This window comes from Heliconius melpomene, chromosome 1, assembly GCF_056956725.1.
Source record: "Heliconius melpomene rosina isolate 202511_hmr_F chromosome 1, ASM5695672v1, whole genome shotgun sequence".
In the NCBI taxonomy this organism is placed as follows: Eukaryota; Metazoa; Arthropoda; class Insecta; order Lepidoptera; family Nymphalidae; genus Heliconius; species Heliconius melpomene.
In genome coordinates, this window is record NC_140389.1 from 6,618,254 (window position 1) to 6,643,530 (window position 25,277).

A 25,277-nucleotide genomic window follows, 5' to 3' on the forward strand; every position below is an offset into this window, starting at 1 on the left:
ATTCTGGTCGTCCATTCTTTCTTAATATTCTCATAACCTCTTGAGAGGTCTTTATATCTAAAGAGTCTCGCCATATAAACAGCACTTCTGAAATACTTCTTATATAAATAAAAATAAATGCTTCTTTGAGCGAAATAGAAACACACAAACGTTACGTCACGTAGTTTGACACATCACAACTCCATCGTAATGGGGTTAAAGTCGTATTCGTTTAGAAGAAAATATAGTATATACTAAAACGTATATTAAACTTGTAAAAAATTAATTACAATCATATATCTTTATAATATATTTTATTTACGTTAGGAAATAAACATAACGTGTAGAATAGTATTAATATAACGTACAGAACGTAGAGGTCATAAAATTAAATTGTCAACCAATAAAAAATAACGTTTTCTAAGCGCTATACAAACGTCTAAAAACCCTATCCTTATGTTTTCACAATTACAAATATTCTATATCTGTAAAACGCTCATAATAGCCAAGTGTTTCCGCTAAGAGAAATGATATCGTCTAAATCAGAATTTTTAAATTAAACCTACTATTTATATGAAGAATCTACGGCAATTATCGATCTTAATGGAAGAAAATAGAGTTGAAAATAAACGAACTAGGTATTTACTTAGAAACATTTAATTAAAGTTTTGTGCGATGCAGATAAAGAAAATAAAATATAAATAGTTTCTTTACTTTTTTATCTATCCATTTGTAAATATATATGCTGGAATATATTAGAGTATCGTTGTTTAATTTGTCGTCTCTATCATTTAGGTATAGCGCGCACTAGTGATTTTTGTCACCGTGACTGTTGCGTCACTGTCACCGTGTACATTACACTAAATGAAGGTGCGCGCATTTGGATACGTGACAATTGGGTGACTTTTTGTCCGCGGAGGACGGCAACACGCCGGTGACGCAACTGTCACCGCGTCCATAGATTTGTATGCCCGTGCGCGCATTAGCAACTAAATGTCACTCTCCCTTGCGGTTTCCATACTAGTCGTCTTCCGCATAAACATGAAACAGCAGCATGTTGCATTACAGCACCGAATTTTTATTTCAAGAATGGCGTCAAATTCATCACCAAGGCAAAACGTGTGTTTTCATGAAGATAAAATAGACAATGACAATACTGATTCACGAAATTGAGTTGAGGCCATTGCTCTATGACAAATGAAAAGTTGAAAGCCAATATTTTCTACATTTGCTTTTTTTTCTATTTCTTAATATAAGTGCACAGACAACCATCTCTTCGAGATCCATTTTATCAAATGTAAAAATTTCGTCACTGTCATCGCAAGTGCGCGCAGTGGCGAAAAGTATGGTGACATGTGAGTGACAAAAAATTTTTTGTCACCGTGACAAAAGTCACCAGTGCGCGCTAAGCCTTAGATATGTATATGACAATCTAAGTGCAAAAATCGTTAGATGCACTCAATAGTCAATGCCTCAAAAATTCGGCGGAAAGTGAGGAACGACTGCCTTAGCACTAGGGAGTTACCTACCCTCCTACATGCGTGATGCGGCGCGAAGAAAAAAAGTTGACTAAAATGTATTTAGAAAAAACATAATAAAAGTTCTGGATTTAAGTAATTAAATATTATTCTTATTTATATCAATACCAACGACAGGCATAATCTAGGGTATTACTACGTTATTAAATTTCATCTCTCCGTTCTTTCACCGAATTAAATTAATGCGTGTTATAATATTTTATTATATATTTAAGTCATATATATACAAAATGAATATATATTTTAGATAATAAAAATAATAAATTAACATCTAGATTTAATATAAGCACTAAAAAAAGACCAAAATTAAAAGCCTCAGCCTAATAACTATAATTAATTTCCCGTTAAGAGGCCAACGCTACACGTGTGCCAAATCTACAAACAAACGATTAAAAGTAAACTAAAATTTCCATATTTCACAATCTAGTTTAAAATATACGAGTATATATATTGGCGTTATAAAAAGCCTAAGTTGATTATATATTAATTAGGCAATCACCGTCGATATATCAAGAAAGCGGCGTTATATTATATACTAGTGGACCCGTACGCGGCTACGCCCGCTTGAACTATACGAATATTTATTAAATATATTTATGAAATTATTTTCAGTTTTCAATAGAGAGATGCGTTAAGCAAGCTTATTTTGGGTGACGTTTACTAATAACCAACTTTGCAAATCGTTGCTTAGCAACGGTCGCGTAGCGACAGTTGTTTTTAACATGGCGGAATAAATTGCATGTCAAATTAATAAGTATTTTAATATATTGATATATATCAAAATATTACAAATATGAGAAAAAACGTATCCTATATTCATCCCGAGACCCTCAAGTATCTCTATATGAGTATTTTATCATAATTAAATTAGCGGTTTCGCCCTGATTGCGTAAAAGATAGACAGACAGACAGGCAGAGTTACTTTCGAATTTATAATATAGGTATGGATTGTGTAAACAGGAATTAAAGTAACAATTTTATAATGCTAGATGTATGCTATAGATCAATGTGACACATCGAATTCAATATAGTGGTAAGCTATATCACCATATAAAAACAACAACAGACAGTATATATTTTTATGTTGGTTCTAATTTTTTTTATTTTACTTTGTTTCATTAGGAAATTGACGCCTCCAAGGACAGAACAATGTGTGATATTAAATATATCTTTTAATTCCCTAATTATTATCTTTTTTAGATTACGGCGCCGAGTTTCAGAAATTGAGCCGAAAGTGGGGAAAGGAGTGTCTCTTCAGTATATATCCTCTACCTACTTTGCTATACGTGAAAAATCGTGAAAAATTTGATATTTTTTTATTTAAGTGGAAAACAAGCATTAACGACCACATAAAAGAACTATTTATACAAATAAGGGTCACAATGAAGATGAATTTCGATCACTAAGAGCTTTATGAGGTTTAAAGCTTTCTTACTATAAATATGAAAGTCCGGTGAAAGGCCGACTCTACCTCCATACAAATTAATACTATAAATTGAATATGTCGACATTTGATCTACTTACGCCTTATGGATCGACCATTGACATTAATTGAAATTCTCAAATGTCAGTTTGTCCATAAAATTATATTAGTTTCTAATTTGCAAGTTTAGATATACAGAAAAATAATAAAAATATTACGTAGAAACTATTGTTGAATATATTTTTGTTTGCGATTAAGCAATGAATTGAGTATCGCCACTTTATTTATCCCGCTCTTAGAGCAGGGTAGGCAGAGGGAACCTGGGAACCTAGTGTTAAGACATTTTATTCTCATTAAGATACTTCCGCTGAATAATGGAGACATTGCCCGTTAAGTAGTGGAACTCCAACGCCACGCCTTGCCTCACGTAAACTTAGTTAACTTTCTTTAACTAAGTTTTGAAGTCTTTTGACTCCCTACGTGCAATGACTTGAAATAGGCAATGAGAAGTGGAGAATAGAGTGTCTAGACACCAGAATCCCTCTGCGTAGGCGGAGCATATTGTGAAACTACTTTTTTTAACAAAGTGATCTTGTTATTTGCATTTTAGATAATACATTTATATTTACAACTTATACATTTAAATGACTATAACTTTAATGAGTTTAGCATTATTTAAAAAGGTCATTATTATTATATAATTAGTTTGTTTCCCAGATTTTTTGCCAAATAAATGATTTTTGATTCGATGTATAGATTAGATAGCAAAAACATATATATGTATATACCGGCTTGTCTAAATTAAGAATGTAGTGGAAAATCGATGTAGCGCTCATTTTTTGCAACAATGATGGGTTTACTCTTACTCTTACTTTTAGGAATATTACAAGAGACGTACGTAATATCAAGCCTTATCTACAAGGGTGGACAAATGAAATTAAATTAAATTTAAACCTTCCCCCGAGCGCGAATCAAACCCATAATTAACCCATATATGACCACATGATGACTTTTAACTCAAATTAAAACTATTACAAGTCATTTCATAATAAAGGAAATAGATACAAATCCATAAATAGTGTATGCGTCTAACACGGTCGGTACAAAAAGCTGCCGCAGGCGAAAACTTTTACATGAAGAACTTTAATAGTAATTGAAACTAGTTAGAATAAGGCAATAAATTAAAAATATATGATAACCTGTAACGAATGTACCTACATTGTAATTTTGTTGGTATATTTTATATTTATACAAGATATAACACTTAGTTTCACTTGCGTAAGCTATAAATTATTTTTTAACAAAAAAAAAACGACTTCAAACAACCTTACTACAATATCAAATGACTAAGCCTGTTTGTTTGACTTTTAATTTAGATGAAAATAAAAATTGTAGTATTAGCGGGCGAAGTCGCAAACGGGCCGCTTATATAATATTGCTTCAAATGAGTATCGAACCCACAACTTTCTTGTTCACAAACAGACGCCAATACGGCGTCAATATATAACAAAAATAATTACTTTCTTCATATATCTTTCACAAATTTATTTTTCAATATAACGATAACATTAGCTATTACGATATCAATTTAAATAGTATATTAAGCATTCAAGTCATATAACGAATAATATTACATCCTTATAAAATACATAAAACTGCTTAATGTGTAGATGTTGGCAATTTTCATTTCCATACATATATTCGTATATATATGTAAGTATATCTCATAAATCTTGATTGATAGTTTTAAAATGGGCGTATATTTTTAATTTAGTCTAAATAAGTAGATAAAAGCAGCACTTGGAGAGGGTAATTAGCATTTATTTGGAATTAAATAGAAATATGAATGTAGAGGCCACTCGTAGTGCTGGTGCACAAGCTTGCGACTGTAAACTCGACTGATTGTGGGTTCAATTCCCATTTGAGAAAATGAAATGTTTAATATTTTTATTTCATCAGTTATAGGCTAATCGACGCGTTGAGACCTCCACTCAGCACGCAATACCTCCAGATTTAGGCAGAAAGTGGGACAGAGTGTCTTAATGAGTACGAAACATCTTAACAGTAGGTTCCCAAGTGCCCTCTACCTACGTCTCATACTCACTAAAAAGCGTGAAAATTTAAAAAATCTATTTGGCAAGTAAATGTTTGTTAAATGATAATTAACATAATTAAGTAAGAATCGCAAAGTATAATTTTTGGGCTCACTGACATTATTGACAACTTTGTCGACGTGGATTGTGTAGCTTCCTCATAAACTACATAAGAAGAAAAAGAAAACCTTTCAAACATAAAGAAAGAAGAAAGAAGAATTAGAATGAAATGCGAAATTACAAACTGAAGTGGCTCGAAATAAATCGTCACTTTCCATAAATTTTCTAAAAAAGATAAAAAAATATATTATGCATAAATTATTTTTTTACAACTCAAGACTTCCTGCTTAAACATAATATATAGTTTTAAATACTAATTAGAAACAAATAAATTAGCTACTTCGATATCAGCCTCTCCTTTTAATAGATTTTTTGATATTTTTATTTGAATTATTTTATACAGCATATGCAGGGAAGTTAAAAGGAACCTAGTGTCGTTGCTCGGGGAACGTGCTTCACCGTTCCCCAAGCACCGCTCAATTATCGAGAGAGGAGTGGCGGAACTCTACGTCCTTTGATTTACCAGACCTCTAGTTATAATCGATCCTAACTTGGGGAGATGTCACAATCAGGATCTTTTATTAGAGCAGGATTGTATTAAGCCATAGTCTTCATTTTACCGTTATTTAAAGGCAAAGCACGGCGTTGTGTTCTGCCACTCAATGTCTCGAAAATTGGACAGTACGTGGGGATACGCGGGATAATGCGTGAAGCTTAAAAAAGTACAAAAAATACTAAAAAATATTATTTAACAATTTTCCCACAGAACACCACAAGCTGCCGTAGTAGAGAGTTTTCTTCAATTATTTTAATTAAAAGCCTAATAAATGTCCCAATGACGTTTATTGGTATGTATAAATAATTCATTACTTTATGTTCCAAGAAGAGATAGCAATATATGAAGATGATAATTTGAGATTGTTTTTATGTTTTACTTGTTTATTTGATTTATTTTCTAAGTTTATTTTCATTTCTGTTGTTTTAGAACATTATTGTAAATACTAAAAAGGATGCATACGGATTCAAATCCAAGTACGTATCTTTTTTGTTTTTTTTAATTGTTATTTTAGCTTCACTCTGTATCTCGTACATAGCAAGGTAACTTGGAAACCTAGTGTTAAAACTCTCAGTTCTCAATAAGCGCTTCCGTTCCCCACGTTCGAAATTGCTTTTCCATTTCCTAGCAATTCAGAAGGCATAGCGTTTTGGATAGCGGAACTCAACATGACTAGAGTGAAAATATTAAATAATTCATTTTCTCAAGTGGGAATCAAACTCACACCGTGTCATATTTACAGTGGCATGCTTGTGCCCCTGTGAGACGATTGGTCTCGCCAAAACTTTAAAGAGAAATTTTAAATATTACTCATAAAATAAATAACCCACGCGATGTTCAAAAATTTTAAAAAGTTCACAGTACCTACCTACCTACTTACAAAACTTATAAATATATAAAATCTACTTCTTATATTGTACATATAAGTAAAGAGATATTGACTCATCTTGTCATTGCTAACGCAATACGAAATCATAATGGCAATAACATCATCAAAATCGGAGCAGCCGTGGGTTGATTTGACTACTGCATACAAATGTTCTAATATAAACATATGATGGATACATAGGCCGTAGTAGCGCAGTAGAAACAACTTATCAGTTGTGGGGTCAATTCCCAACCGAGAAGCATTAATCTTTTTTTTTTTTATGGAAAAAAGGCAAACGAGCGTTCGGGTCACCTGGTGGTGATCACCGCCGCCCACGACCCCGTGCAGCACCAGAGGAGCTACAGGTGCGTTGCCGGCCTTTGAGGTGGAGATAGACGCGCTTTTTGAAGGTACCCATATCGTACCGACCTGGAAACACTGCCGCGGGCAGGCCATTCCACAGTTCGGTGGCGCGTGGAAGGAAATTTCTACGAAACCGCACAGTAGTGGAGTGCCACGTATCCAGGTGGTGGTAGTGTGGTGGAGCATTAATCGTTTTTGGTGTTTCGTTCTGATAAGACGGAAAAGCGCGGTGTTGAGTTCCGCCCTTCAAAATCTCTATTTTGTTACCTAAGCCAGGAAATAAAAATAATATATGCCCATTGCGTGTTCATAGATATAGTTATAGATATGCAATCACGTCCATAGATGAGCAATACAAAATATAATGTTTATTCCATACAAGGCTATTAGGAAGCGATTGCGCGAATATCGAATTCGCACGACCTCCCAGCATCCGCGTACGATTTTTATTTTATTACCGCAATGGATAGATAAATCTACCTGCAATTAATTAATGTGTGAAATAAATATGACCTCTGTTGGGTTTTTTTTAGAAAAGTTGTTTCTGAATAGCGAGTTTTAAATGAAGCTTTGTTTTGGAGTATAGCTTTTGGTCTCGATATACTGGAAGAAGGAAAGTCAGTGTTAAAACATTCTTCACGCACCGCCCGCAAGTATTTGCTTGTTATTAGACAGGCCACTGCGCTTTCTAATGCTACTCAGAACGAAAAAATGAAGATAATCACTACCCCGAGTGGGAATCGAACCCACGTACCACCGAGACGCCACGATGGCCTTAAATATTAATAACTATTATACCTAAGTTCTATAAAACGAAGTACACCGACGCAATTATTTTTAACGTTAAAATGGACCGGTTCGGGCGAGACATTTGAATAATAAAGATATGGGATTTCTCATAAACAAGCATATGCCACATAACTACTTATCAAATTCAATTCTAATGGCGATATAGATCAATGGTTTTGTAGATGCGACAGTCTATTGATGTGAAGTGAATCTATTAATGCATTTTTTTTTTCATTTATTTTATTCCTTATATTGCTACTGACTAAATAATCACGTAGTATATTACTAATTACTAAATTTTTAACACAAATATACACGTAAAGTAAATATATAGAGAATATAGAGAAAACTCACTATATTATCGAATATTGGCTTAAAATTTAGATTTTTTACATAGCAACTTAAAAAAAACAAGATATTTAAAATAACACTAAATTCGACGTTTTGAACACTGTTTCTACTTACAAGATGTCATGGCCATATGTAAAAGTTACAAAAACAGATTTTCAATAAGTACATTACTAGTCAATGTAGTGCAAATTTAGATTTTAATGTATGAATGATACATATTACATATAGGAATCGTACGAAAAATTACGCTAATCCATTCAATTGAGTTTGCAAAAAGTATTATATATTTTCGCAACATCGTTCATGTTGTCTAGGTCTTAGTCAAAACGTGAATCTTTTTTTAAGGTATAGAGGTATCTAAAAAATTTTACAAGTAATTTTTATAATTTAATAAGGATATACACTAATATTAATATTAATAATTATTATACCAAAAATCAGGTGTATGAGTAACCATAGTCGTAAATACCGAACAAAAAAACCATGTTTTTTAGCAGTTTTAGTCTCGCTTCACTTTTAATAAGTATTGATTTCGCTCCGTGAACAAAATTTCTAACAATATTTATTTTAAAATTTTCAATTATTTAAAATGAATATTTTTTTACTTAAAAATTTTAATTAAGCTGCTAACATTTTACTTATTCAACGATTTGAAACATCCATTTAACGATATGCCCATATACGGGCATGATCTACAACACAGCTACTCTTTGACAATTTACCGTAGCGAGCGTTAAGTTCGGCAATTGGCGATGTCGCAACGTGCCATCGCGGCAATAACATTACGTATTCATACAATAAAACAGAAATAACGAGATGTGCCCGAAACAAGAATCTTCGTATAAAGCACATACATACATACGAATTATTCCAAAACTGGTAATATTAGTTTGGATATGGCATAGCTGAGTTGAACGTAACAGCTATATTACTTGTGGTTTTTGTTAAATAAAATCTAGCATTCTCTCTTGATAAATTAAGGGTTCTTAGGAATAATCTATGGTTAGTTGATTTTTTTAAGTCTCTTTCTTCTTTACTTTGTATCCCGCACATTAGCGCAGTGAGAACTAGTCGGGCTCTCCCACCGAAGGTTCCATGTAAATTGGAGGTCGCGAGCTTTTTCTGAAATTCAAGTTTAGCTTAGCCAGAGCCCTTTCATCTGATACCTCGCTCGAACTAGCTTTAATATAATTTATTTCCTTCATTTCAAGGCTATTATTTTTAGGATTTATCCACAAATCTATAATTTCAAATGCTGCCAAATTTCATGATTCTAGGTCGACTGGAAGTACCCTATAAATTTTGATTCCCTTTATAGTGTCAAAATATGCGTTTTTTACGAAATAAACGGCCATATCTTTTTTTAAGTAAACGTAGAAATATGATTTTTCAGGAAATTGACGGACCACAGATTTGAGTATATGGTTTGATTTCAACTGGATATCTCCAAGCGTTTCTGAGATAAAGGCTTTTGATAGACAGACAGACAGACAGACAGACGGACAACAAAGTGATCTTACTAGGGTTCCTTTTTTCCTTAAATGGTACGGAACCCTAAAAAGAATAATTTAACATTAAGTTCTATCTGCATATCATATAAATACAAATCAATGAGAATAGAATTGAAAAAGCTGCTCTAAGCTATAATAAAATAATGTATTAAATATCATTTGTCGGGAAACGAGTTACATGCGCTCCGCGGTATGTGAATCGTTTTGTTTATGGCCGTGTATTGGCTACTTTTCTACTTTTAGAGAAATTCTATTGATTACTAATTTATCTATTTTTTTTAATAAACATGCCCAAATCACGAGATTTTTTTCTTTATTATAAGTAGTTTTATTTTATTGAATTTATTAATAAAAAATAGGCAATTGTTATTATATGTTAATAAATGTTCATTCCTTTTCTTATGTCAAAACTATACGTTCTTCACTTAACCCATAACCAAGGTATATAACAACCTACAACCAAGGTGTATAACAAGCTGCTTTAGACTCCAATACATATACTAAGCTAAATACGATCTATAACTTCGTCCGTCCGTCCGTTAAGTGGCGAAACTCAACGCTGTATTACGCCTCAGGATAACCATAAAATGACGTCACAACTATACTATCCAAGAGCAACACAGATGTAAACCCAGATAATACCACCACAGTTCCCCGAAACAGTCCACAAACGTAACATTTAAGTATTTAGCAATAAAACCACACAATTACAATACAAACATACATACCTATTCGATACTATAACTATACATATAAAAGATCCAAAGATAAATGCTACGGGAGCAAATAAAAAGGCACTTCATGTTATTATAGTGCAATAAACATCGGTTCTGTTTATATCCTAACAATCTAACTGATAATGGGTTATTAAAATTGTTTGGTGTCGGCCGAGTTGATATGGATGGGTATGTGTTACATTTTTGGGGATTAGTTCGTTGGTAGGAAAGACCTTGGCTTGGTTTTAATATACGTACATAGTGGTCTAATAAACTAAAGATTTTAGTGAAAGCTTGGCTAGACTTATTAAATATATGTATTGTAGTAGGGTAGGCAGAGGAATCTAGTGTTAGGACACACGATTCTCCACGCACCATTTAATTTTCGACAGATTTCGTGTTGAACACGGGAATTTAACGTCAAGTTTTATTTTGTTACCAGAGCGGAAATCGAACGCACAATTATGGCTTTCATAGTCAGACGTTATGCTGCTGCGTTATCATAGCCCCAAAGATATTTTAATAAATATAATTATGTTTCTTTATGTAAGATATTCTCTCAGGCTTAAACGAAAAAGAAGAATTCTTCACATTACGTGTTGTACGGCGAAACTCAACGCCGCGCTTTGCCTTGTCACCAGAGCGAAAAAAAATGAAAATATTAATAATTTAATCGCGAGTGGCATCGAACTCACAACCGTCACGTGTCTAGCAACATCCTAGTGCCTCGACGGCCTCTTTACACAACAAATTCCCTACAGAACCCAACAACAAAAACGTTTACCAGACCAACCATCACCATCAACATCAACATCACAGATCGAACATTACTCCTCGGAGCTAATTAACCTAACTAGGCGACTAGGCGTAGGTATATAAAATTTTGATAGTAAAATTAGAATCGTTAAAATGTATAATAAAAAGTTCCGTAAAGTACTAATAAATTTGGTAATATATGAAAGGTAAGTTGTGAGATAGCGTCGACTTGTTTTATAGTTAGTGTAAAAAGTTTCACACTTTCGACGTTTGTGATTTGTATTTTACAAGCGATTACGCGTTATGTGGTGATAAAAGTTTCTCATATCACTAAATTAATTCTATGTTATATAACGTTTGAGGAACTTCTTATATATTTTTTTTTATTTCACGGTATATCCCACATATAGGGGGGTAAGTACCGCTCTAGTATCGAGGCATTGCGACCTGAATAGCGGAACTTAACGCCGCGTTCTGTTTCACGTATCATTACAAATATATATATTTTTACAAAGAATTATATTATTAGAATATGAAAAATGGCTAAAATAAGCAAATAATCAAGACAAATTTATTAACACTAGGTTTTCTACGCTTACTCTACTATACGCGGAATCCAATTACGTCAAACCAATAACCTCCTTCTCATGATGTCGGTTAAAAAGAATCGGTATCCGTAACTTAATTACGTAACAGATTCTTAACATACTTATGTTTATGTCATATACCTACTTAGAAACTTAGAATATTCGTAAGTTGTTTACTTACTTCTTATCTGATTATAATTATGAGCAATCAATTTTCACAACTACAAGCCAAGTAATTTGTTTTTCTCGTTTCTCACGTTTATTAAGTTGCGCTTACATTTTTTATAATTATGAAGTAATATGGAATTAAATTACACACTCTAGTAGTAGGTTTGAAGTTCTGTTTGGTTTGTTTTTAATGTTTTACTTTTTGTCTTGGAAAGCAGGGTTGAATTCCTACAACGGCTTTGTTTCGGAATTTAAGACATTGTGTGTTGAGGGAGATGGATCTCAACACTATGCTTTGTCTTCCAGACCAATATTTATAACTAGCGGACGCGCGCAGCTTTGCTTTCGCTTATTTAGGGATGAATTCTAATAAACTATTAAACATATGTTTAATGAAATATTTTTAAGAGTCTAAATTTAAAATTTTATAATAATCGGTGGCGATTTAAAGATTTTTCCATACAAACTTTCAACCCCTTATTTGCACCCTTAAGGGAAGAATTCTAGAAAACCATGAAACATATGTTCAATTAAATACTTTTAAGAGTCTGAATTTCAAATTTTATAAATATCGGTGCTGATTTAATTTTTTTTTCCATACAAACTTTCAACCCTTATTTCACCCCTTTATGGTTAAAATTTTTCAAAATCCCTTCTTAGTGGATGTTCAGATTACGAAAGTAAACATCTGTCCAAATTTGACGTTTCAACCATCAGCGGTTACGGCTGTGCGCGCGTCTTACCTCAGTCAGTGAGGACAAGTCCTTTTATATATATAGATAGATAATATACAGATTATATTTAAGAAGATCAAAAATATTAAAATATTCCACAAAAATATATTATTTCATGGACTGAGTAAACTTAGTGGTAAGACTTTCCGTTCCCCAATTTTGAGACATCACGTTGAGTGCCGGAACTAAACGCCACATTTTCCTTGTAGAAAACAAAAATGAAGCCGCTAACTAAATATTAAAAAAATATATATTATCCACATACTTGATATTCGCACGATTCAATTTACAATAGATAATTGGATAGCGAAACTGTAAAATCTTCTTAGAAAGATGCTATCAACAAGATTTGTAACTCTTTTATTGTAAGGGTAAACTCTACCCTATATAGGTATATATATCTTAATTAACTAGTTCGCTTGGACTCGATATGTTAGGTAATAGTATCAAGTAATATCGAGTTTTTCTTATATGAAACTAGTTTTTGACGCGGCGTTCAATTCTGCCACTCAACACGAATGCTTCCAGAATTTGTCGAAGAGTAGGGAACGGAAGTGTCTTAATGAGAACGGAGTACCTTAGCACTAGAATTATAAGTTCTCTATTTCTACTCTCTTTTAAAATAAAATATAGCCCCTGTCCTCGATTAATGGACTATTTAACACAAAAAAAACCAATTCGAACGAACAGTTCCTGAGATTAACGCAATCAAACAAACTTTTCAGTTATAAATTTCAATATTGCGAACTAGCATAGATTATTAATCATTAATAGTGTCTAATAATCATAATATTTTCAATTCAATCAAAATAAAACTATAACATCTGATTAAAAAATGTTTCATCGAACGTTCGATAGATAGAAAGTAGCCTAATGAATTAATGAGACCCTAATTTCTAATATGAATAAAGAGTCTTCGCGTGTGGTCCGCTAACTAAGAACAGAATCATCTAATTTATATCTTTCTAAGTATAGCCGAGAACATTTTTAATTGATTGTTGAATGCCTATTACGCTGAGATTATCTTTGTAAATGTTGTTTATTTGAGAAACATGGAGGGACCTCCGTGTTCTGTAATTTTATGATATTTTCAACTAAAATTACTTGTTGTATGTGTACAATAAATAAAAAGAGAAAGCCTATATTGTGACCGGTCGTGGCCCAGTGGAATAGTGTTTAGCTATACACGCGATAGTTTTGAATTCGATTCCAACTCGAGAATGATTATAATTAAATAACTTTAATTTTGCTGCTTCAGTAGATAATGTAGAAATTAAGTAAAATTTCAACTATAAGAATTGTCAGTGTTGTCAGTCTGTTGGAAAAAAGTTTTCACTAAATTGATTGGGTGGAGTTCCTTTATACATGAAGTGAAAATATAACGATCGTTATTTATCCATCGAGATGAAAATTTACACGTTCCTATTAATATCTATCAAGTTACATGGAATATTTTATGACTTACTTTAACTTCTTCTTTTTTGGTTGTTGACGTCATTGTGGTGTAGAAAATCGCCCGCCCACTTAAACGGTCATGATAAAAGGGGGTGCAAATCGTAATGAGGGTATTGTCAATATCTATTAAACACTTTAAATTATCTAAATCTACCTAAATAAAAATAATTTAAAAGTAGCTTTTAAATAGAAAATAATCTTTTTTAAAATTCTTTTTGTGACATTTCGAAACTTGTGAACACTTACACTTTTTTACAAATTTTGAGATATTGCGTGGCAATTGGCGAAAGTTAACGTCACATTTTTTTCACCAATGGGGGGAAAACAAAAAAAAAAGGACAATAACCCCCAAAATTGTTAACGAACGCATCTACAGTCGAACTCTTCCACTCCGCCTCGGTGATCTCAATACGACATATTATGTACATTAACATATTAAAATAAACCCGAGTACGAGGAATCAATTGGTCCATATAAAAATTACCAAATAATTTCTTAACATTTATTTACACATTTTACATTAGATTAGGTCGTAATAAAGAATGACGTAACATCGAAACTCCGTGTAACATCTCCAATTTGATTATAAATTTGAATCAATTAAAATTTAAATTTCACAACTAAAACGGCCATTGCAAATATTCTATATGCAAACTAAAACAATAATAATTTTAATTGACTGTGCAAAATAACCTTGAGATAACTGACCTCTTAGGCGCAGTAGGTCATCGTCTAAACATGACTGCGGGTTCGATCCCCACTCACGGGAAAGAGCTGTTATCATTATCCCGCTCTGGTATAAAAAATACGCAGTGTTAAGTTCTCAACTCGCAATCTCTCGAAGAAAGTGAAGAACGAAACACCAGACTCTCTTCTCCAACCGGGATAAAGCGTGAAATTAAAATATATAAGAGAATAACCTTCGTTATTCGAACTCGTACCCTACTACGTCGTAAATCATTCGCATTCGTAACAAAAGACGTTCAAACGAATTTCTAAATACTAATTGGACCGCAGTAAAGATCCGCCGTTATAAATACGAAACTCATTTCTATTAGCAAATAGTTTCAAAAACTTATATTAAATGCTTTACTGAGAAAGAACATAAAATCTTGTTCGTTATTTGGTACGGCGTTGTTTCTTGTGCGGCGTACATAAATATGAATGTATGTATGTATGTTTTTTTTAGGTCACGAACTATAAAGGGTATAAGTTAGCTTTTCTCTAAATTAAATACTTAGATGATGAAGGTGTCAAAAATTAGGCTTTATAGGAAGTCAATGTGAAATTATTACAATATTCGCACTTTGATGCAAATTAATTCTTGCCTATAATAATATTTCTTATGTATTTTTTTTTATTTATAATTTACTGGTGACTCGTGCGACGCGTGCTAGTAATTGTTTCGTTAACACCAAGCAGAAATCAAGTACAATTAACTCCTTCCATATTCATTTGAAATGAAAATCTCCATTAAAAAAACAAGATATCATTTCAATTCTACACTAATACCTACATTTACCATTATAGCCGAGCTGCGCCCGCGCATCACGCACACAGCTCCACACTTACGCACACATACAAACACAAACGGCTATAAACAAATGTGCTAAGTAAAAAATATTATTATAGCATAATACGCCATAAAACACGAGAGATGATAGTGCTGGTAGCGCTTCTAAAACTTTCGTAACTTTTTATGTTGGCTACGTAGCACGCCTACATCGTAGCGAAGCTTGGTAGCATGACAATTATTTAAGACGTGTATGGCAAGGTGGCTTACCATATCATTTTTCTTTATAGCATAAAATATATTTTTTTCGGTCGTGATGGAAATACTGAATTATACATTCTCTAAAAAATCACATGCACTTCGTAACTACCTAAAAGGGGGATATCAGCGGCAAGGGCATTCCCTATAGGACTCACTTCCAACTAAATAAACAGGATTTACCATTTTACTTTAAAAGTTCCGGGTGATGACTATTGTTCCATAAACCTAAATTTTAAGAGATACTTCCAAGCTTTTATACATTAAAAGTAACAATATTAAATACACAAATAATAAACAAGTTTGAGAAGCACACCACAGACGGTACTCCAACATAAACAATGTCAGTGATTTCTATTAAAGCTATTCGGCATTTCGATATACGAATTATATTAGAATAAATGTCTGGGAACTTGCGTCTGCGCAATGTTCAATAAATAACAGACGGACGGGCGGTAATGAGCTCAGTGGGCCTTATTTGCATATATTTAGAGATCATTTTGAATATCACAAGCTAGAGTAATATATAGGTAATAAAATTCTTCATAATTTTTTGGTAATTTAAATCGTCTTTGTTTAAAGTTTAAGGACAAACGCCTACATATGTTGCTCTACAAAATCAGGTAATTAATGCGAGATTTTGTATTGTACATATATTATGTGAATTAAAAGACATTAGTTGTTTTGTTAGTTTGTTAATTATGTTGCAGATATGTATGTATTGGTTGAAACAAGGCAATTTGAGAATTGAGTATTTTACTTTGAAAGGTGCTCAAATCGGTTTACTTACAATATTAAAGAAAAGGAATAGCTAAATGTATCGTGAAAAAATATCTTTATAAGGTAAGTGAAGGTTCGAATACCAGTTTAAAATTAATTTATATTTTCTTGATCTGGCAAGACAAAACTGCTATTTAGCAAGATATGTTCTCTGAGCTTAATTTGTAGAACGTAGGCGAAGCGATAAATAAATATGTCTTTACTGTGGACATATATACATTTACATAAAACAATTTAATTTCACGTTACACAAGCGAGCGAATGTAAAGAATTCATTCCCCCAAGTGGGAATCAAACTAACAACCGTCGCGCCGTCAAATAGCTTATAAAATCGCAACAAAACCAAATGAACTTCATAATAAATAAAAATCATATAAAATCGGCAAGCATTTGTGAGAATTATAATCATTAAACGAGTATAGAGATAGGTAGGTATGTAATAAAATACTGATAAACAAAATATTATTCCAATACAACGTCAACGCTAGACAACGTCGGGCAGACCGTCTATTAAATTGTTAATGTGGTATATTAATATAATGTTGTTCGTTCACCTCAGTTCTGCGATTTATTGTAAGGAAGATGAAACTAAATATTCTATCTGTATTAATATTTTTAAGTAACAAGGTTTATTTGGTAGGTTTTTGGTAGGTTTCATCATCATCATCATCAGCCTGTCCTCGTCCACTGTTGGACATAGGCCTCTCCAATGGCACGCCACTGAGCTCGATCTTCAGCTCTTCGCATCCAGCCGCTGCCCGCTACTTTGTGAATATCGTCACCCCATCTTCTTCCTACATTACGCTTGCCAAGGCGTGGTCTCCACTCTAGAACGCGCTTACCCCAACGGTCATCGATTCTGCGGCAAATGTGACCAGCCCATTGGTAGGTTTACTTCATCAAATTTTTTTTTTTGTGTTGTATAGTACATGTACCTACGGTCAGATTTACTTCGGAGCTTTACAATTTACAATATGTTACTTTCAATTCTTAATTATTTATTTGAGCATGTGGGTGAAGCCGCGGGCAAAAGCCGATATTATATATGCTTGGAAAAAATCATGTATAAATAAAAACCATCGTGTCGCAGTGGATAAGTGCTTGACTGTATATGCGATGGTTGTAGATTCTAATCCTCCCAGGAGAGTCATTGTTTATATTTAACTTGCAAGATTGATTGCGGCATCGAGTTCAGCCATTTGAGGCAATGTCTCGAAAATGAACAGTAAATAGATAATTTTTCACTTTTCCTAGTATTAAGGTAAAAACATGCAAAAATATTCTCAAAATTCAAATAAAATTAAGTAAAATACATATTTATATAATAAAAACATCTATCTATACAGTGCCTACTATCTCTCTCTATATTGCAGTGCAACTAAAAATGGTACACGAATTATGGCGAGTTTGAAACTAACGACAATAATGAGAAGTAAAAATGTTGAGAATTAAAAATGACTTATTAAAAAATTAAATAAGTGAAGAGATACTTATGAACGAAGTGTTCTAACACAAAGCTCTCTCTGCTTACCCTGCCTGGTAATAACATAAAAAAAGCAACATAATAATTACAAAAAATAAGTAATTTTCCATTCTCAACGTACAACACATAAATAAATTACATAAAATATCATAACATATAATGTTCCCAAGATACAACATATACAACATACATACATATACAAAAGACATACCCAATAGTTGCTGATATCAGGATTGAGCCTGCCCTGGAGGTCCGGGTCGGAGAGCGCGCGGCCCGCCGATTCCCGCCGCCGCTCGCCACCCTGCACACCCTGACTTGAATGGGAACCCACACACTACGATGCTGGGACTAGCTAACCAAATGTTTGTCTGTCTGTCAGTTACAGCTTTACTTATATTGAGCTTTTTTTGTTCTTAATTTTAATTAATAAATATTTTTTGAGATAGACAGTGAAAAGCGTGTCTATCTTTCTTATATAGAACAACATTTAAATTTAATTTTATTTAGTGGAAAAAATAATTGATAGTTAACATCAATTAAAAAATGTGCTTTAAAAGTTTCAAATATACAATTTTGTAAATTAAAAAAAAATTGCTGAAACTTGTAATTCTTCACTGACAATACTAGGTCATTTTAAAAGTTGCAAAATGAGCTTTTTGTTTTATTTACAGTTTAAGCTCGAAAGTTCATCATAGTGCCCTGTAATTGTAAAATTTAATTACATCTAATGAAACTAAGTGAGCAGTGACTATTGATGGCTTGAAATTGTTAAGCATCGTAGTGTGTGATCGTGTAGCGTCTAGAAGCATCTAGAAACTACTTGCTAGTTCTAATTAAATAATTAATATGGGGATATACGAATTTTTGAATTAAAAATATATACAAGTATTATTTATTATCTTCATTATCAATAACTTTTTACATTTATGTACAATTCGTTATCCACATATTAAATAAAATATTATTTTAAAGTAATCATTAAAAATAAGCATTATAACAATTTTCTATCATAAATAATATCATATTAAATTATTTTACCTGACGGTGCTCTCATAGAGGTAAAAAAGATCGGCATATCACCAGAGCGAGAAAATGAACATATAAAACATTTCATTTTTCTGAGTGGAAATCGAACCCACAATCATTGCGTTTAAGGCACACGCTTATGACATCTAAGCCAAGATGGCTTCGGTTTACTGTATTATAAATACAAAAAAGAATATTTTGTCCAAATCGTTTAAATCTTCTCATTGTTTTAAAAGCTGGCTACAATTAAGCAAATAGAGCTATTTCGAATGAACCTCTACTTGTACTGTTCAGACAACTTTTAAATAGATAGGGTTGCCAATTTTTTATTTTCAATGAGAAGTGTGGTTTTTTTATTACAGTTTTTTTTTAATTATGAATCTTTTTAGAGACCAGAGTTACCAGAGACAACGTCTAATAGTCTTGTTAACAAAGACAATTACAATAATTCATTACCCCGAGTGGGCATTGAACCCACAACCGTCGCGTTCGCATATGAAATAACTAGGTTCGTCAATTTCTGTTAACACGAAAATTCTAATTCACATCGTAGCATTTGGTCCAGACATCCAGATCGATAGAGTCAAGAGACCGCATAGCAAAGTTACATAATTAATATTAATATTTAAAGCTTATTACAACAAAATAATGGAAAAAGTTGTAACTGTCATCCCTAGTGCGTAGTTTTACGGTCAGTGACGGTCGGCCGTAAACGTGAAGATTTACTGGAGCCATTACAGGGCGGTGAAACAATCATTCTGTACTCTTCATTTAGAGAGAATTTGAGCATGTCTTGTTTTCAGCTTTACGCTCTATCCCGCATATAGCAGGATAAAACAACTGGAGTCTAGTGTTATAAAACAATTCGTTGTCTACTAAATTCTAGGACATTGCGTGTTAAATGGCGGAACTTACCGCCGCTCTTTGTTTATCAGATTTTTAAAAGTAAAATTTTATTAGTTAGATATTTTTGAAGTAAATTTACTTTTAACCAATAATTGCTATATAAAATAAAGATTATTAAGAGAAAAGATAAAAACTTCACTGTAATTTTGTCAATTAGAATATAAATAATTGTTAAACCAATCAACGCAAACTTGGTTTTTTTGTTCACAATATTTATGTATTTATATAACGTTTTTTCCAAATATATTTAGTTTACCTTGTTTCACTATATGTTAAAATATATAATAATAAGTATTAATATCATCATCCATAATTATTTTTGGTACTTAGTGATTTTTTAGCGACTAGCGACCCGTCCACGATTTCGTTGGTGGATGGAACCTACACAACCTTACCCGAGGGAGGAATATTATACCTTTCTACGAGGATAGACCTTTTTCTATTTAGGATTCGAAGCTGCACCTATTTAACAAGGCACCAACGGCGTCCCCTTTTGTAAGCCACCTATACATAATCAACCTCAAATCGAGCAAGTTTCATAGTTGATAGTGATTCAAACAACCAAATATATGTTTCCGGTACATAATAATATTTAATACGTGGGCGTGCCAATCACATGTGTGCGTGATATACTGTTAGGAGACGAAATTATTTCATTTCATATTATTTGCATTTTTATTGGATTTTCTATAAAAATAGAGGCCGACAGCATCTGACTGACTGACTGACTGTACACGTGGCGGTAGTGGGTTCAATTTGAAACGTAGTAGTTAAGACACTTCCATTCCCTAATTTACGCCGAATTCTGGAGATATTGTGAAGCTGTTTTTTTATAAACATAGTACGTATAGACGTACTAATATAAAATTCTCATTACTCTTGAAACATATGGTATGGGTTATATGGCTATAGCCTTGCACATTAAAATTACTATCCAGTACAAAATAAATTATTTGCACTCTTATTTCTGGAGATTAGCGATCAATCAAACAAAATCTACAGCTATATTATATTAGTAAATTTAGATGATTGTTATTCGAAATCATTTATCCTCATACAAAACAAATTGCAAGGTATATGTAAATTAAGCAGTTTTCAACAAAAAAGGAAATAATCGTCCGACCTCTAAATCGTAATATGTATATTTAAATTCATAACTGGGTCACATATATCCGCGTTCAATTTGTTTGCTTTAATTTTTTTAGTGATCCTTTTTAAATATTTTTTTTGCTTCACGCTGTACCCCGCACAAAGCACGATAGGCAGAGGGAACCTGGGAACTCAGTCCTTAAACATTTTATTTCCTTTAAAACACTTCCGTTCTCCACTTTCGCCGAATTCAGCAGGCGTTGCGTGTTGAGTATCGGATTTTTTTTAAAGGAACCTTCTCTAAACAGAAACCTATAGGTAAAACTAAATGAATAAAAATACAATACTTCAACGTAAAAAAAAACTAATTACCAATTTACCTCACTAATATCACTGGACTAGTGACGTAACTACCGAATATAAAACATAATTTTAAAGTCAGACATCGAATAATGTTTTGACAAAACTCGTTAATGTTTATAGGTACCGTACGCCATTTTGTTTTGTACATCAAAATATGACCACCAGCTATTTCCATAAAGTGTAGCAATAAATTCTTATCACTAGTAAGAGCGTTTGAGTTTACTTGAACTTAAAATTGTTATAACTTTTATCTAAAAGAGAAACTTAGTTTAAATGTGTGAGCCAAAAAAGTAGAGTAAATTATAATTTATAAAATAAACTAGTCATCTTGTCTTCCCGTTTCCAGAGGGATTTATATAAGTCCTCCTTTTCTGCCCCCCAACACTTCTCCAAAGCACTTATAATTAATTTTCAGCGTTCTACGTTATGAAAACGAAACTGAAGGGTCTAATATATAAATAAGTACGTAAGTACTATAGTAGTTCTGTTGATAAATGTCACAATAAGGAACCCGAAAATAATAAAAATCATACACACACAAACATACAAAGCAATTAAAACTTAACACACAATTCAAATAGGTACATCACTAAGAATAGAAGCTCACAGAGTGCGGTGACACGGAATAGAACCGGTACGAATTCGAAATAAATAAATCGATAAAACTGGCCATGCCCACACTTTGTTAAATCATTGTAGGTACATCGGTATCATTACTGGTATTGGCTAGAAAGATAATATAATTTTTATTAAATAGTAATGTGTGTGCATATCGATATTTTTTTACTTAAAATAAGTTTTTATTTATTGAAATTACCCTTTTATGGAAATGATTATGGATCTTTTTGTTTTAGTTTTAAATATACCACTTTATTTACAACTTTGCTTGCATATAAAAAATGTCACAGTTTTCCGAAATTGTCATTGGTTTTTTTAGTTTTATGCTTTATCGTGTCATATTCTAAAATGAGAGGAAAATAAAAAAAGTGATTTACTACATTCTCTACTTGAGTTGCGACATTCTCTCCGCTAGACATATGTATATATAGTTTTATTTATTCCGCTATGTATTCATCAATATTTACGTCCGAATGGCTTTGCTCTCCTGAATCCGAGGTGTTGCATATTAATATAAATAAAAAATAAAAATAACAATCCCATTCATACACTGTTTTTCGCCACGACGGCAGTCACAGTCAAAAACAATCATAATTTTCACCAAACGCACGATACATAACATCACTATAAGAACCGGTTTTCGTTAATTGCTGTACCGAATTCGTATCGAATTATTTGAATATCCGTAATTTATGGCGACCGGCGACATCATCACGAGTATCATCTCTACTAGATGTGCTCAATGTTCGTGCTAATGTACCACAGTGGTTTAGGCTTGAGATCCTTCGCTTTAAAAATATAAGACTATGCTAATGCTATAAAACTACAAATAAATTAAGATAATAATACAAGATTAATTAAATAATGAAACATTAAAATATAATACATCAAACTTATTGATACAACTCACTGTCGTCTGGAACTTGGACCCCCCATTTTGATACATCGAGTGTTGGATATAAGGACCTACCTACGTATAGTTCATCATTCCAGGCTACAAACGTTACCATAGGATTCCTTAAAGATCAATATGAATTTACAACTAAAACCGTTTAGTATTAGTCAGTTAATACACATTTTTTTTAATAAATTTTCGCTGTAGTCATTGGACAACAAACTTAACCCAACTCATAATGTATTCACAACATTTCGGTTAATTGCCGGTAAATAAGCTCAAAACTGACGGCGGAATAAAAAAAATACGCCGAGATTATCTAACTGATGAGTGGACGCCATCTTAATCACTCTAATTTGCCTTTTTAGCCTAAAAAGAAAGTTAATATTGCGGAATTTCACTGCGCGATTGAACTAAAGATATGCGTGGAATTAAACATTATGATATAAATATTACTCATCCTTAATTGGTGGCCCCATAAAGTACGCGTTAAGTATATAGCTTGTAAAAATAATAAGTTTTTAGATTGGATTCGATAAAAGATAATTAACGAATACTAAATATTAGTATAGCATAATTTCATTTTTCTCTGTCTAGTAGAGAATACTGGTACCAAAGCGAAAGAGTGAAAATAATTCCTTTTTCTCGAGTGGAAATTGAACCTGCTATCGGAGTTGCGGTCAAAAGCTGTGCCGTTGCGCAACTACGGCCCCAGTATTTTAATAATAATCATAAAATTCACACAAATATTAAAAAATATAAATTAAAAGTGTTTTTTCACATGTAAATATAAAAAAAAGGGCACGAGATTACCATGTCCAAGTTATAAAGTTATTACCTCATTACCATAATGTCCATAGGAAATTATTTATAGAGATAAAATTCGCTTCCAGTGGATAAATGTACCCACTTTCTTTTCTAAGTACTTACCTAAATATTTTGTATCGCATGACATTAAGCTATTAATTAATACTGGAATTACATACATTGCATATTTAAATTTTATTTATATAATAATTTGGAATTAAACAGAGATGCCGTCTTGGCGCATGGGCACAAGCGTGTAACTGTAAACCTGATGGTTGTGGATTCGATTTCCACTCGGCTGACCTAGCTCTGGTAACGTGGTAAAATATAACATTGAATTACACCACTGAACACGCAATTTCAGTACGAAAATTCGGCAGGAGGTGGGGAACGGAAGTATCTCAATGGGAACGAAGTGTCAAAACAACACTCTAGGTTTTCAGATGACCTCTGCCTACTCTGCTACGTGACGATAAAAAATAGTAATATAAATGTATAGTTATCTGTACATTGTACATGTAATGGTTATGGGTTCAATTGTATAAAATTATTCCCATTTTCATAGGATTTCCCTTAATACTCTGTGTATTAAGGCAATGAGCGGTGTTAAGTTTCGCCACTTAAAACACATCTTGACATTAGATTCTTGGTGATATCCCTGTCGTGAGCGGGTATATTATAAAGAATTTATAATAGACAAAATTCCTTCCTATATTTAAAAAATTACATACTGATTTTCAATATATTTAGTTCTTCACGTATAGCATTCGATACAAATCTCGGACAACTAAGCCAAAACACCAATCTTACAAAATATCCAATAAAATTTAAAAACGGCATGATTTATATCTATTTATTTTCATTTCTTCACTCTGGTAAGTAAAGCGCGGCGTTGAGATCCGCCACTCAATACTCAACGTCTCGAAGTAACGCTAACAGAGTATCTTAACACTAAATTGCCTTTCTAACCCGCCATACGTGATACGGCGTGAAGCTGTTTTTTTTTACAAGTTTAGCAAAAAAAAACCAAACTAACAATACCTCGCTAGTAACCACAACGTAACGCTAAAGCGATCCTTTACAAAAACCATAATATATAAGTATTTTTTATATTTTTTTAGCTCGAAATATCTTTGGATATGACACAATGCAACGTTGACCATAAAGATAAATGTATGGAAAAAAAACACTAAACTGAACTTGCAACAACCAATTTGGTGGCTTCATAAAAACGAAAGTGCATCAGAGTACAAGAAGTGATGATGGGAATACAGTGGATGTGACGGTTAACCTTTTGACTGGTTTTTTTATCGCAAACAACAAGTGGAGAAATCTAATCGAAATCATAATCTAATAAAAATCTAAAATATTTGTAACAACAATATTAGGAAGTAAAGCTTTAAGAGAAGTATTTCACTGCTTAATAATATTTAAAAAAAAAATATGCAAATAATATAAATTGAATGTTATGCAGGATAGCTGCCAGTCTATGTAATAATTTAGTTATAACATTGACATTGAAAGGAGCAAATGTTGAGTTTCATACCGACTCCTCTCACCAGAACTGTCTTCTGAGTTCTTAGTGCGATAGT

The 25,277-nt window shown here is 32.6% G+C and overlaps 1 protein-coding gene across 16 annotated transcripts in view; it reads right to left on the reverse strand.

Annotated features, from left to right (window-relative positions):
• The window catches only part of Ca-beta (Calcium channel protein beta subunit), a 127,292-nt gene that overhangs the window by 80,575 nt on the left and 21,440 nt on the right, over nucleotides 1–25,277 (reverse strand). For 13 of the 16 annotated variants that reach the window (XM_085196306.1, XM_085196292.1, XM_085196275.1 and 10 more), the window contains exon 3: nucleotides 18,193–18,282. The exons of the other annotated variants lie outside the window; for them this stretch is intronic. In XM_085196306.1, the coding sequence (XP_085052432.1) occupies nucleotides 18,193–18,282 (90 nt within the window). The remainder of the gene's footprint in view (nucleotides 1–18,192; nucleotides 18,283–25,277) is intronic. 16 annotated transcript variants of the gene reach the window in all.